At 36.1% G+C, this 15656-nt stretch overlaps 1 protein-coding gene across 2 annotated transcripts in view; it reads left to right on the forward strand.

The window, feature by feature from the left end:
- Positions 1 to 23: 23 nt before the first annotated feature.
- MTRR (5-methyltetrahydrofolate-homocysteine methyltransferase reductase) overlaps positions 24 to 15656 on the forward strand; it is a 30773-nt gene continuing 15140 nt past the window's right edge. The window contains exons 1-6 of one of the 2 annotated variants that reach the window (XM_062567988.1): positions 24 to 42; positions 1995 to 2173; positions 6665 to 6818; positions 9083 to 9200; positions 10350 to 10716; positions 13704 to 13826. In XM_062567988.1, the coding sequence (XP_062423972.1) occupies positions 2030 to 2173; positions 6665 to 6818; positions 9083 to 9200; positions 10350 to 10716; positions 13704 to 13826 (906 nt within the window). In that variant the 5' untranslated portion in view covers positions 24 to 42; positions 1995 to 2029. Of the gene's footprint in view, positions 43 to 1786; positions 1895 to 1994; positions 2174 to 6664; positions 6819 to 9082; positions 9201 to 10349; positions 10717 to 13703; positions 13827 to 15656 lie in introns of those variants that run through there. The other variant, XM_062567989.1, reaches the window with a different exon arrangement.

Raw genomic sequence — 15656 nt, forward strand, 5'->3', positions numbered from 1 at the left:
CGGCGCGCGAGGCCCGTGGGGCGCCCGGGGCTGCGGCGGCCGGTACGTAGGCGCCTGCGAGGCTCTGCGGAGCCGCGCGCGTGCGGCGGGTTGGTGCGAGCGGCTGCTCAGAGTGCGGCCTGCGCGGCGCGGGCTGGAGGCTCGGGCGCCCGCGCGACTTAACGGCCTCGGCCGGCGGCCGGGCCTGGCGGCAGCTGCTTGCGGCAGTTCGGTTCCCTCAGCCGGCGGCTGAGGGGAAGACGGAGGCTTTTTCTTCGCGTTTATGTATTTCGCAATATATATATATACATATATATATATATATATATATATATATGCGAAATCTTCGTAATTGCAGTTATTAGGAATGCGCTAACGTGGGAAGGTCGGGCGGCCGCGTCGTCCTGGGAAAAGGGGGAGGTGCGAGAGGACTGTGGTGGCTGGCGAGGTTTGTGCAGCTGCAGTCGTGCTGTTCGCGCCTGGCATGTAAAACTGGCTTCAATTCATTAAAATCCCAGTTCTTCCTCAGGAATCTCTCCTCCTTCGAGGTTACTTAGTCAAATTCTTTCGGAACAAAATTCTGCTACCGCAGAATTAGAGGGATTCTGTGAAAAACTCAGTAGTAAAGAATTACACGTTTTTTGTCCATTTCTTTCAGCTGAGCCAGGTCACATATGTGAAAGGGGCATATACCATCTTTCAAAAGTGTACAGTGCAGAAAAGCAAGAACAAGATAAGCAATATATTCCATAATACCGTGGAAAGAAATACCATGCTGTATCAGTAGAGTACCAAGAATATGGCATTATTCTTCTGCAGTTGAGCTATGCTTGTTTTCTTCCTGGAGGAAATGGGAAAAAAAAAATCACTTTGCCACAGATTTCAATACATCAAAATACATGGCTAGGCACTGAATGCATCATGTAGTTGAATGTGTATGGGGTCAGTAGGTGAAGTACAGCAAGTTAGGCCTAAGCATTTGAGAAAATCTCACACTTCTATTTGAAATATATATTCAGTTAGCAGTTCAGCTCTATGTATTTGAGTTCTACTTCAGCTCATAAGCAGTGACAAAATATTGGCAGAAGAAGAATTTGCAATATTTGCATGAGAAGCATTCTGCTTGTTGTTTTTCTTTCTCTGCTTTTAGGAGTCTTCTTTATGTCTGTGGTTTTGTGTATGTATCAAGTTACTTTAAAAAAAAAAAGGGAGGGTAAATGAGAGAAGCTTTTAATCTAGGAATAGTTACAGGTTTTAGGGGCCAGGTGAATGAATAACGTAGGATGAACGAGATGTGTATCTTCTTGCAAGAGTTGTGGCAGGCAGGGCAGTTCACACTACAGAAGGCTTCTATAAGAAGTTTTCTTGTTTTCAGGGACAAAAACATTAAAGAAGTAAATCTTATAGTAGCAGTTGGAACTCTTTTTGGAAATATGGAATGAAAAAATATTTGTATTCTAAAATGTCAATATAATGGACAATAAAGCATAAAGGCATTAAGGCAAAAATCTTACTGACTTTAGAAAAGAAGTCAATGAGGCTTCCCCCCCCCCCCTTTTTTTTTAGGAATTATAGTTTGACTTCACCAGGTCCTTGTGTTTTGTTTTGTTTTCAAGTGCAGCTCAGAAAAATGATCAAAGCAGTCACTGACTTAAAGTGAAGAATAAAACCTATTGTGTTTAAAAAAAATCATTTTCATGAAATATGTTTCTCTATTGCTTTGTTAACAAACTAGGTTGTTGATACTGGGAATATTGTTATTTCGCTGCAATATTGAGGCAATACAGCATATGCAAGTAATACCAACTGGTCCTTCAAAATCTTGGCCTCCAAACAGCTTGGTTCTGAGAAGTGGCTTCTCTTTCAAGTAGATACTAAATTTTCAAGTTAAACACCAGTACTGCTGACCTTTAAGGTAGCTCTCTTTTAATCTAATAAGCAAAGTAATCGCTTGCTGTTCTGCATGCAATAAATTCACCTTTCTTTTTCCTTCCTTTTTTTTTTTTTTCCTACAGAGCCTCTAAAAAAAGTGCTATTTTTATTTAAAAAAATGTGCTGTGACTTAAAAAGGAGGTTTTTACTCCTGTATGCAACACAAAAGGGGCAGGCAAAAGCCATAGCTGAGGAAATACAGCAGCAAGCAGGCACTCATGGACTTGAAGCTGATATGTACTGTATAAGTGAAATGGACAAGGTGAGATATCCCATGCTGTTTTGAAAAATAGACATTTGGGCTGCACTTTCCTTTGTACTTGAGTGGTGGCTGCTGATAACAATGAAGGCTATACACATGCACCTACCTAAAATATATCATCTAGTATTAAACATTCTTTTCTTATGGATCAGTAATTCAATAGTCACAGACTACTTGTAGCCTTCTATGAAAATATGTTTTTTTTTCTGTGATTTTTCATATTAGAACAGTAAATATGATCTGTTTCTAGCAACAACACAGTAATTTCTTTATGTATCCAGGAATTAATGAATTCAGTATTTAATGGTCAGCTCTCCTGTCATTACAAATGATTATTGCAGGTTTTTTGCTGTTTTGTGTTGGACTGAGGTCCTGTGTTCTATTAAGCGTGCATTCCAGCTTCACTTTAAGCTTTTGTGGGGGTCTTGCTTAGATTCTCCAGTGTATGGACTCATCCCAGTTCACACTAAATGCACTTGAGATATATTCTAGAAAGAAATAAAAAGCTTGCCTAGAGCAGGGAATTAGCTTTCAATTAATTCCCGTTACTTGAGAGTAAGGATCTGAAAATTGTTAGTATCTTCCTGTAATTAAAAACAATTTTGACTCATAAAGTACTCAGAACTGCTCTCCACTTTCAGCTGTAGAAAAAAAGTAAGCAGTATTTTGGATGAGATAAGCAGAAAACAGCACTGGAAATAATTTTTTTTTTTTGGTGCACTTATAAATGTGAGAAGTTATTAGAAGTATTTCAGTACCTTTTTAACAAGTCACTTTGTTGAGGAAACACTGCGTGTTTGGTGGCTGGACATGACTCTTAAATGAACACTCACTCAGTATGTAGCAATTTGTTACAAAGTTTTAGGCAGCGAGGGAATGTGAAGAATTTTCTTATGTTTCATTCCTTCAGCATTTGAGAGGTTTGGAGATTAGTTTCTAGCCTTGATATTGTTCTGCCACTTAAATAAATGTATTCTGTTTTATTTCATAACCTACATGTTTCAGGGAGGTGAATGTATGCATCAAGTGAGGAAGTAAGAGAATTCTGGTTTGCTTACATTTATCAGTTAGGAGAAGGCCCTTTCTTATGCTGCTAGAGAGTATTTCTCTCAGACCTCGTCATCACTTAAAAGGATTGCTGTGAAGACTTTGGATAGAATAGGTGAATGCAGAGTCAATAGACATAATATGATCCCGTTGCCGTACAACACTGAGTGGTCAAGTCTTGGAAACACAGGCTTCTGCATTTTCTTGTAGGTGGGATTTGTCCTGTTGTTTAAAAAATTTCATTGATTTACTGTGATTGCTTTTTCTTTTTGATGGAAGAGTGAAACGAAGTGGAAGTGAGGTAGGAACAATGAAACAGGAAGCTAAATGGACATGTTCATGAGACAGTGCGTGTGATCAGTCTTAGATGAGTGATCTGAATAAGCATGTATACCATGGTAGTTTTATTCTAGGTAAGACATCATGTGGCATCTAGCTCTTTGATCATGTCTTTTTCCATCAGTGGTCATACACAGCCTGAGCAGGCTGCTCTGTGCTGTTGTGCAGCATTGTTCATTCCTGTCCTCATCTGAGTTATTTTGAAGGAAAGAGAAAGAATGGGATGAAGATGGGAACACCAAAGGATACTAGGAGGAGTGGAATCACAGAGTAAGAAATTATATGTAACATTTTTGTTGGTCTAGGTATGCACCAGACTTTCTGATACTTGGCGTAAATCAGTGCAGGACCTGTGCCGTTCTGGGGGGCAGATGATGTTGCCTTTTTTTTTTTTTCCCCAAAGATTCTGTCTCAAATGTTTGGCTTCCAAAATGTTGTCTTTAAGTTTACAGAGGAGCAAGGCATTGCATTTGAATTTAATGAACTAATCACACCTCTGTTCTAATATATCAGCTTTTACTTTCTACACTTGTATTTACTTTTTTAAATAGAATTTAGTATAACTTCTTATGTGGTATCAGTAGACTCTTGCATTTTATACTTGAGGTATTTGCTTTTGTTTGAGAATACTATAGTAGCTTGTAACAGTGCACTGGTGAAACTCTTGTATTTTTACCTGTAAAATCAGATATGGAAGCTTTGAAAATCCCAGTTATTGCAACAGGAGCTTTCAGGCCTTTTTTTTTTTTTTTTTTTTTTTTTTTTTTTTTTTTTCCCTCACAATGTTCAGTCCTCAAAGTTCTTGCCTCAGGAATTTGTGGGTGTTAGGAGTTTGCATGAACTTGAAGAAGAGACAGCCTCTGATTGGGAATGTCCCTGGATCACAGCTCACTGAAGCCTGGCAAAGTACTTGAGATATCTTTGTGTGCCTGCTCTGTTCTCTTGTACTAAACTGTACTCTTCTACAGCAGTGGATAGTATTGTCAACTGTCAGAGGCAGGATACTGTTCTAGATTGTTCTTTACAACATTTTGGAAGCCAAACATTTGGGACAGAATCTTTGGAAAAAGTATGTAGAAGATGGCTATTCAGACTGTGATGTTTTGAATTAAAATCCTTTTCACAGGATAAAGACAATTTATCAGAAATACATGAATTAGATATGTGTATACTTAAAACTTGAGTTGAAACCATAATATCTCATGCAACCTTTGTTGTCTGATAATCCTATTTTATTAAATTTTGCATGCTCAGGATGATTTTAAACTGAAACAGAGGAAGCATTTGAAGGATCTAGGCTTGCTTGTTACTGCAAAGAAGAGGCTAAGGAGTGACCTGGAGTGACCTCTAGCAGTCTGCTTTAGTCAAACTCTTCTCCACAATGGAAGACTACCACAAGAGGGAAACTCCACATAGTAAACTCAGATTTGACACTAATAGAAGAAGTTCTGAATGGAGGATATTGCCCAGAAAAGTGAAATCTTTACTGTCAGAGGTTTTCAAGATGCAGCTAGAGTCATGGCTGACCTAATTCAGTGTTGGCAGCTGGTCCCACTTTGGGCATGGGATTGGACTAGATGACCTCCAGAGATCACTTCCAAATAATGTTTCTATGGCTCTGTGAAACAATTTTTCATGTATTTAAAACTTAGAGTGTGTAGGGGTACTGTGAAAGAATGGCTTGCTTGGTTTACTTGACAGGTCATATGTTACAGTGCTACAGCCAGGTGTTAGTAAAGAACTGGATCAATCAAGGAAGCTGACATGTTTTCACTTGAAAAGTAATAAATAGTTGTATGAAATTAATATACAAATACAGTTCTTGATAACCTGAAATAATAGGAGTAGCCCCTATAAAACTAAACCATATCAAAGATGAGAAAGGGTAACAAGTGATTTGGGAGAGAGAGAGAGAGGGAGAAGTGGCAATAACAATTGGCTCTGGAGCACAGAGACTAATTTTCTTGGTTCAAACCTAACTTATAATTTCCATACAACAGAGCATTTTAGTAAGGGGAGAGTGTAATGTAAAAAGTGGCAGTTAGAACCAGATGATCTCTCACTGAGTTTTGAAAGAATTTCAGCTGTTTGTACAACCACATCCCAGTTATCTATGGATAAATTATCCACATTGTGGGTAACTGTGTGATTGGGTACTTTTTCCACATGACAAAACAATGCTCTAGTGGTTGCGTATTTAAGCTGAGTGCAGTTGTACGGTATTCTTAGCATGAGTATTACCAGGTTCATAATGTTGCCCTTCAGTGGCTGCATATAGGATTGTAGGATAATTTAGGTTGGAAGGGACCTGAGTAGGTTTCTAGTCCAGCCTCTTGCTCAGAGCAGAGTCAGCTGTGCTGACCCAGGGTGCTCAGCACTTTATCCAGTATGGTCTTAGAACAGCTCAAAGGATGAAGATGGCTCAATCTCTCTGGGCAATCCATACGTTCCTTATGGTGGAAAAAGTTTTAACATATATGAAGTCAGCACTACTCTTGTTTCAACTTGTGCCCATTGTCTCTTGGGAGAGAGTCTGACCTCCAGCTTGCTGGTAGTTTGAATGTAAATGTGTAGATGGTATTATTTTCCAGGAGTTTGCCTAGAAGTTTCTGTATATTGGTTTTATATTTTTTTTCAATGACTGCGAACTTCTGCAGTTAGTAAGTATATTCTTTTGTTCTATATGCAAAGTTAGATGAAAAGTAAAAAATATTAACAGTAAATAAATGTTAACAGTAAATAAACTAACAATAATCTTTGGGATAAAGCCACTGATGTTTTTAAGTTAATTGTATGTTCTAAGCACCTAGTTGTTTCTATCTTATGAGTTCATATCACATGCTTTTTGATAGCCAAACTACTCTTCTTTTCTTCTGTTCAGATGGTTCTGAATGTGGAATTAATAAACAGAGTAATAAGCAAGATTGTAAGCTTTGTCCCCAAAGTAACTTGTAATTACTTGGAAGACTTGTGCTTTTATACAGATAAAATGAGATTAAACATTTTCTGTGTACTTTAGAAAAAGGAAAAGTAGAAAATAATATCTAAGATGACAAATATTTATCAAATGGCACTTCATAACTTGCTTTGTTCAATTATTTATAGTATAATCTGGAAGCGGAAAAGGATCCTGTAGTTATTGTTATTTCCACTACTGGTACTGGAGACCCACCGGACACTGCCCGCAAGTTCGTTAAGAAAATTCAAGACAAGGCCTTACCACCTGATCATTTTGCACATCTACAATATGGATTGCTAGGTGATACAATGTTTTTCTATAGCATTCCAGCACTAGTTGGTCAGTAAATAATTTGTACTTGCAAATAGCATTTCTTAAAATATGTATACTTATAATACATTTACTTTTATGTTATGAACAAGTCTCTTCTATGAGCAATAAAGGAAGAGTGTTACAAAAGTGAAAGTTAACTACCAATTTAATTTTTTTATATTCAATTTTATGTTAAAAAGTGGGTTGTAAGATGTCTGTGGATGCTGAAGTTTTAATTTCTTGCTAAATATCTGTGAGTTAGGGATGTTTACTTGGCCTTGCAAGTGATCAGGCGTTTTTTTGTACAAAGGGAAAAGCTATATGTTAAAAAAAAAAGAAAAAAAAAAAAAAGAAAAAAAGTATTTTAAAGTAAGGCTTTAACATCATCCTATCCCTTCAAATTTGCGATAGCCCTTTCATTCTGAAGGTCATGTTTACTGATTGCTAAAGGGAATGTAACTTCAGATTACAAATTGATATGAAAAATACTGACTTGCCAAAATGCATTTCATCTGTCTTGAGCTGATGGTAAGGACAATTTGGAGCTGCACTATACTGTCCTCTCTTATCCATGCTTTTCAGCAGCAGCAAGGACTAGAAGTACAAATCACCTGTATTACTTGATCTCTAATTACAATGGTTAACTTTATCAGTTTCTTGATGGGGGAGGAACACTTAAAGGCTGCAGAATGGCACATACATCTATAGAATTGCTTTAGGGGTAATTCCATTTCAAGAGTGCTATTGACTTTTCAGGTTATGTTCAAACCAACTTCAGAAATTTCTATTTGAAACTGAGTTATTTTAGCCTGACAAATTTAAGTTGATAGGTAGAAATGAAGAAACTTCTAGTTCCTAGTAAAGGAGGTACCTACTGGAAAGAAACTTCTAGTGAGTCTCTAATTTTGTATTGTGAAATGTATGTATTCTAATAATGTTACATTTTGAGAAGTAATGCTATTGCCTATTTATAGATCACAATTTGTGAAATGGTTGGATTTTCTTAGGTAAATAAAAGCATGCTTATATGAAGATAAGCATTTTATTAATATTTATTTTTGACGTAAAAGATGCAGTATGTACTTTATAACACATTTTATTATTCCAGTCTAAAATGTTAGTAGTCTTAAAATACATTCTTAGTTTACTTTTCGGTATGTCCAAGGCAGTTTTAACTCTAATGATCCTATCTGTAGGGAGACGGAGTCTCTAAGAAAAAGCCACAAAGGCTTTTGTAAAGCAGAAAAGAACTGTCTGTTTGTTGTCACTGCCTATTGATAGATGGGATAAGGACCTAGTGGCTTTAAATTATGATAAGAAAGGGTCAGGCTGTGAAAAATTCTGATAGTCAGGACAGTGAGGCATGGATGTAAATTACTTAGAGAATTTAAGGAGTCTACATAACCAGGATCTTCAGAGCTATATTAGATGAGGATCTGTCAGGGATGTGTCAGGAAGTATGTGTTACTAACCTTATATGGGGTAGGTGAGAGGATTATCTGACAAAGTCTCAGATCCTCCAAGAATCTAAATCCTGATTCCAGTGAATTTTTAACTGATAACAAAATGCATCTTCTAATGGAAACTCCCTATGGCTATTAAAGAACAGAATTTTGCATACATTCAGTGCAATGAAAACAAGATCTACAAAAAGGATTTTCTTTAGTAGCTCCAATTCTGGTGTGGGTTTTTGGGACCAGATTCCCTTTAGCATTTTTTTCTTGCATTTCTTTCTTCATGTGGTTTACAATCACTAGTTCTTCCTATGTTTCTGACTTTTTTTTTCCTAGATTCCAATATTTTTGAATTTCTTCTACTATTTTCTCCCTTATATTATTGATGGATAATAACAATTTTAACTTGAAGGTTATGTGATCTCTCTTGGTAGTTCACATACAGTTTTATCAATTTTATTCTGTTTCTAGTTATTTCAGTTCTTTATATTTTTAATGAAAAATATATTAAAAAAAATAAACTGAAACAAGATTCTTGTGAAGTACTAAGTATCTTAAGCAAGGTGTTCTCAGATAAATATGATGTCTTGCATTTGTGAAGGAGGAACTTTTCAGTTATATTTTTGAGCACACAAAAAATTATTAAGTTCATATAAATGTTTTGGTAATATGCACTTTGATACATCAGATTCTCTTGTTTGCTGGCAAGAAAATCTTGAGATTCCTTTGCAGATCATTGTCTGTTTAACCTGTGCGACTGGCTGATTGACATGATTCCTCTTTCTTTGAATTTGTTAGGTCTGGGAGATTCCGAGTACACTTTCTTTTGTAATGGCGGAAAGACGGTAGACAGACGACTTCAGGAACTTGGTGCCCAGCACTTTTATGATACAGGCTTAGCAGATGATTGTGTAGGGTAAGAACTGAATGTGTTTGGATTTTATTTCTTCAAGATGCAGTTATTACATGTGAAGTTGATTAAAAGCTGTAAATTATATGAAATCAGTTGAACCTGAACACTCAGCGCCTCGCAGAAGTGAGTTCTGTCTCAGCACAGTATGCCTTTTCAATCTTAATTGCTGCTAAATGAAGCTACATTTTAAAAATCTAAGTAAATATCTATAGCATCTGTAAAAATTCAGGGTATTTAGTAATTTTAGAAATGAAGTAATTTAGAGTATTATTTGAATGAATGAATATTATTTTGAATGGAGTAATTTCGAAGATTATTTTTAGAATAAATAAGAGTTTTTAAAATATATTCTGTGTTAACCCAAGCAAATACAAACCAAACCCTGTTCCATGGTATTTGTGGCCAGGCAGTGGATAATGGGATCTCTCTATAGATACCCACCAGACTCTGATCCGTTGTGATCTCAGTCTCTAAAAGATTTATACAAGCTCACATCTTGAACTGGGTGCAGTCTAAAGAATCTGTTAAACAAAGTCTCCTTTTGTTGTGGTAGAGCTTCTTTGGGCAATCCCTAAAATGGTTTGCAATTTCCCCCCACCTCGTAAAACATCTGCCTTTTTTTCTTGATCTCTGTAGAGATAAAAATTATGTAAGAAAACAACACCCTTCCTGTCCTGTTGCTCGCTCTGGCCTCTAGGCTGCAGTCTTGGCTTATTTATTTTGAAGTGCAGTTTATATTGGTTCTGTTTGTGATGATATGAGACAGAACTGAACACAAAAACACTGCCATAATCATAAAACTTATATCTTGTTTTCTAAAATAATAAAAATGGAACGTTATTTTAAGCTACTGATACTGCTGTTGCACGACAACAAAATTGCATATTTTTCTATTACCCTTCAAATTCCTGTCGTAAACTTCAACATATATTTTAATACCCATAAATTTAAATATCAGTAATAATTAAATAGAAACGCATATTTTTAACAAAAAAGGTCATCTTGATAACAGTTGCTTGTATGTAAAAAGTGGAAAATGAATAGTGTTGTATAGCTTTTTTTTTTTTATTATTTATAAATTAACGGTCCAATAGGTTATCCTTTGCTTTCGTGTTGCTTCTTTTTTAATTATTTGTTTTCTTCTCTCCACAGTTTGGAACTAGTGGTTGACCCTTGGATTGATGGACTTTGGCTTGCCCTCAAAGAGGCGTTTCTACTGCAGGAAGGAAAAGGCATGAACCGCAATGTCAGTGCTGTTTCTGACTCTCGCTCTGCAGTCCCACATGTACATGAACCAGACTTAACCTCAAAAATACAGCAGTTGAAGCTAGAAGATGAGGGAGTGAGGAGTTCGGATGCTCTGTCACAGAAACTAGTTGATGTTAACCTTGTGACTTCACCTCAAGACACTGAACCTTCACTTGTTCACTCTGTCCTTCCCATCTCTCAGTCTGCTCTTAATGTTCCTGCCTTGCCACCAGAATATATAGAGGTCCAGTTTCAGGACACCCATGGTGAGGTAAGGACTTCATTTTGAATGATGCAAGTCTTCACTTCTGGTAAGGAGCATGAGTGTATACTCCTATGTACCTCTCCAAAGAACGAGTGGATGTGTATCTAAAGGAGGTATGTCCCTGAACATAGGAGGTTTTTAAATTGCAAGTGTAAGGTCCATTTATATTTTAAGAATATACTTGTCAACATATCAGTTGAGGACACTAACATAAAAGTATAATTTAGTTAAATAGTAGTTTGATAAGGGAATGGTAGTGCAGTGTCAGGAATGAAAGACCTGAAATCGTCAGTGGTTTATGTTCTGACAGTGAAACCATCTTCTATGTAAAGAAGTATGGTGCAAATCAGTTCAAATTTCAATACTTGCATAATGCCCTAAGATGGTGTAAAATTGCTCGAAATACTGCTGCATACCTAATAACTGAGAAATTTGCTATTGTAAAAAATGATGATCATAATAAAATTACTGCAAAAAGAAGATAAACTGTAGATCAAAAGTCAGTGTGCTTTTACTATGTGGCCTGCTGGGCAAAGAGAAGAATTAGTGTAAGCTACTGATCATTTGCAGTTGGCAAATTTAATACTCAGAATGAACTGGAAAGTGTAAGTCAAACTTTTTGATTGCCAAAGGGCAGACATTTTGCTTATTTTTGTAGCAAGGGCTGGCTCATCTTTAAGCGGGCATCTTTACATGGCCAGTAGGGTAGGGACCTTGCCTGCTAAGGAAAGGTCCCACAATACCTCAGCAAGGCAAACTTGGAAAATCCAGAGGTGCTAACCAGGATCAACCAAGAGTCTGGATCATCAGGCAAGTTTGTGGTGATGAGGCAGTTCTGAGGTCAGGTTGGGAGGTCAGGCTGCAGGCCAGAATCAAGACAGATGGGATCTGTGGAAAGGCACAGACTTGGCTGTGGCTGAGCTCGAGACCAGTACACCTATGCTTGACTGAAGGCACAGGTTTGAGCTTAAATGGGACTTCTGGGGCCATGAGCAGAGCGTGTTGGTGGAAACATCCAGTGAGGTTGGCTGGGGCGTTAAAGCCTTTTGGTTCTCTCAGGGCACAGAATGTCTCTGGGAATAATGGTGAGAAAATCACTTTGTCTAACTCATAATTATGAAATAGGATACATGAATTTGAACACTAGAGAATTTTGCTCATCTTTAAAAAGGACTACAATTCTGAGGTTTAATACAGGTTGTTGAGTTAAGCAATCTAAATTACTGAAACAAAGATTTACGATTTTAGAGGTAGTCTTGGATTAAAGACCAGGTCCAAAGTGATGGGTCGCTTCCAACCTTACCATTCTATGAAAGTACTATAAAACAGCTTGTGGAAAGCTGATTGTACCAATCATGTACTAATCTAACTGTCATTATTATCTATGAAAGTTACAGTACTTAAAAGAGGAGATGGGTACTCAGTTTTCAGTGAATCCCAAGAGCCTGCTTCATAAAATCTCCCTGCTGTGACAGGGACAATTTCTGCAAATCTAAAACTCAAAGACAGATTAATGATGGATGGTTGTCCTGAGCCTAGGAAAGCAGCAAGTGTAGATTTTTGCTTGGCGTTATTTTCTTTTGGCTGAGCTGTCTCTTAACAAGTAGGTCCCATGTGTCATACCTGTAAAAATAAATCTCACCCTACAATCCATATCCTTTCCCAAAATCTCACATTGCAATAACCATGGATAATTTTCTGCCAAGCAAAGCTGGCAGAAGTTGTTTCCTTTTGAAATGCATCAACCTGAGTTTGAACATCTCTAAAAGGAGACTCCCTGTTACCTAAGGAAGGCTGGATACGTGATCTCTTCAGTTTTTATATGAATTTTGTCTTGGAGTGCTGAGTCTAAGGACTGAATTAACAAGCTGATGCTTATCAGTAGAAGAGCAGTAATGGTCTACGTGTTAAGCCTTTGGCAAATACAAGATAATCCTATTTAGCTTAAATCTTGATCTCATTATGCCTTGAACTTGAGCTGGAGGGAATATGAATGTAGATGGCTATTACAGTCCAACTGTTCCAACTACTAAGTTAGTAGTGAACCCAAGCCATTAATCACATCGTTAAAACGTAGAAGAATATTAAAACTTTTAAGTGTTGGATTGGTCTTGGTGATTATTTTGTCTTTTTTTTTTAACAGGAAACTTTTGACATTGGCTGTTACTCTTCTACTAATAGAATATTTCTTTTCCATTTGTTAGAATATTATAATGGACACTTGATATCTCTCTCACTGTAGTTTATCCTATCTTGGAGGATAAACCAAAAATAAAAGCAAAAACCTCTGACTTATTTTCTGTAATGATATCACATGATGCTCACTAATAACAGTGATGGAGAAATGAGGGCTATAGTCTTATCTTAAACTGACAACCTTTAGTAGAAATGATCTAAAATTATTCTTGGGACCTATTAACTAGTGTTTTCACTTGTGTAGATGTACTATGAGATAATATGATCTCATTCTGCAGAGTGAGGCTTGCTGCTTAGCTATCAATTTAATTTTAGGTTTTAGAATTTTTTTAATAAATTTCCTGTAATACTACTCCCATTTGAATCCTGAAGTCCTAATCTCTTAATCTGCAGTGATGTTTTTAAATAGATTCTGTTCTTTTTTTCTAACATCCTTTCTTTACACTTAGTCATGCTTTAATTAGGCAGGGGTTTTCTGAGTTTAAATATAAATGCCATTTTCAAATTGACTGTTTTACAGCAGCTCTTAAATTGCATTTGCTAATAGTTTAGATGCATTAAATTGTTCAAGCCTCCTGACTTATTTAATTGAATATATGCCTGTTACTACTTAGATACAATTTTAAAAAATGTAGAGAGCAAAATGTGTGTGTGTTGCATTTTTTGCTCTTTATTTTTTTCCTAAGGTTTGATTTCAAAAAATATTTGCCTACGATTGCACTAACATTAATTCGTGTATGACATTCTGCAGCTGATATGTGTTTTTTCAGTGCAGATTTTCATGTCCTCCTTTTCAGAATCCCAGCCCGTCCTTGCTGATTTCGGAGGGAACAGGCTTTGAAGTGTCAGTTACAAAAGCAGTTCAGCTGACTAGAGAAGATGCGATAAGAACTGCCTTACTGTTAGAACTTGATATTGCAGTAAGTTAGTGAGGGTTTTTTCTTTAGTGGGTAAAAATAAAGGCTAAAAATACATGTTATGCATGATAATTGGGGGGGGGAGGGGAAATTGCGTGGTGTTTACTTATTTGTGGCTTAAAAAAAAAACAAACTCTTTTTAGGCTGAAGTCAGCTGAGGTTGATCTGTTCTGTAAATGCAAAGTCTGATTTGTTCCCTGAAAATAAACCCTAGAAGTGAAAACTTTATAAAACTTGTACAGAAAACTATCAAATTTTTGTTCCATGGTTACTGTATTTTACTAGGCTAGCTTTTTGAGGGTGGAGCTTTTTGCAGTGGAGAAAGGCAGACAGAATATAGAAAATGAGTAAGGCTTCAATTTGTTAAGTATAGAACTTAGGAAATATTCAGAGGCATTATATAATAAATTGTGACTAGCTTGCTGTAGTAATAATTAGACTATTCAAATAATAATTTGACTAATATTGTCAAATAGTTTTAATTACCAAATATTCACAAGTCAAGATGAGATTTTTAGCTCCATATCTTGAAGACTTTGAGCTCTGCTTTTGCCTCTGGCATTTTTTTTACTCTTTTTAGTATATCACTCAAACTGCCAACATATTTTACCCTGGATTTAAAAACTGAATGATGTTTTAGTTTACTCAGGGAAGATCATAATCTGTATTTTCATTTGAAAATTAAAAGCACAAGGAGTGCTCAATATTACTTTTCAGGCAGTCTTTAAATTAAAAATATTTTGCTTTTGAATTGTTTTCCAAATTTGTGGAATCGTACTATTGGGATATTGTTATCTGTTCTATTCTGTGAGATTTTTTTGCAGTAAATATTATTGGATCCTATGAGCTTTATTTGTGTCAATTTCAAAAGCCAATTGACTTTTTTAGAATCTTAGATATAAATAGAGTATCTTAACATACCTAAATTAAGTTTCAAGAAAGTTAGCCCCTGAGATAGAATGTTTTCTGGCAAATATTGCATGTACCCAGTAATCAAGTAACTTCTGAATCGTGTTTGGAAACGTGTATGCACGCATTAAAATTTGAATATTTTATGCTTCCCCCACCCCCGACTCTCTGTAGCCTTTGAATGCAGGATACGTCACATGATGCTTAAGAAAATCATAATGATTCAAATATAATTTTGTATGTGACTGTATTCTTAGGCTTTTGTCTGTTAAGCTTTCAGCAGTTAACCATGAGAACTTCAGTCATCTAGGGAGAACCTGTCTTAATTACCAAATTACCTTTTTAATTTTTACTTTACTCTTCCCTTACTGAATTTTTTTTCGCCTTCTGAAAATAAAAATAATCAGGGTCACCTCTTTCAAAGTGGAGCTTTTTGCAGTGGAGAAAGGCAGGCAGAGAGTATAGAAAATGAGTAAGGCTTCAGTTTGTAAGTATAGAAATATATAGAAATATTCAGAAGCTTTATATAGTAAATTGTGACTAGCTTGCTGTAGTAATCTGCACAAGTAATAATTTGACTATTCAAATGATAATTTGACTAGTATTGTCAAATAGTTTTCATTGCCAAATATTCTTCTAGTGATAATACGTGTCTGTACAAAGTTATTTTCAGTGTAAGGACTTGATATTTATTCATTTTAGCACTATTCTCAAACCAAAAAACAAAAGTACATTGCTATTTAATAATCCAGGCTGGTTATTTAAACACATCCTCTTAATACATATTTTTTGTATATTTTTATACTTCCTTCTTTTTAGGTTGCTTAGCAAGTCTTATTTAAAAACTTTCCAATATTTAACTCCAATCTTCCAAATATTTAACTCTAATAAGGAAAGATTTTTTTTCTAATTAGCAAGGTTAAA

This window comes from Rhea pennata, chromosome 2 (assembly GCF_028389875.1).
Source record: "Rhea pennata isolate bPtePen1 chromosome 2, bPtePen1.pri, whole genome shotgun sequence".
NCBI classification, from domain to species: domain Eukaryota; kingdom Metazoa; phylum Chordata; class Aves; order Rheiformes; family Rheidae; genus Rhea; species Rhea pennata.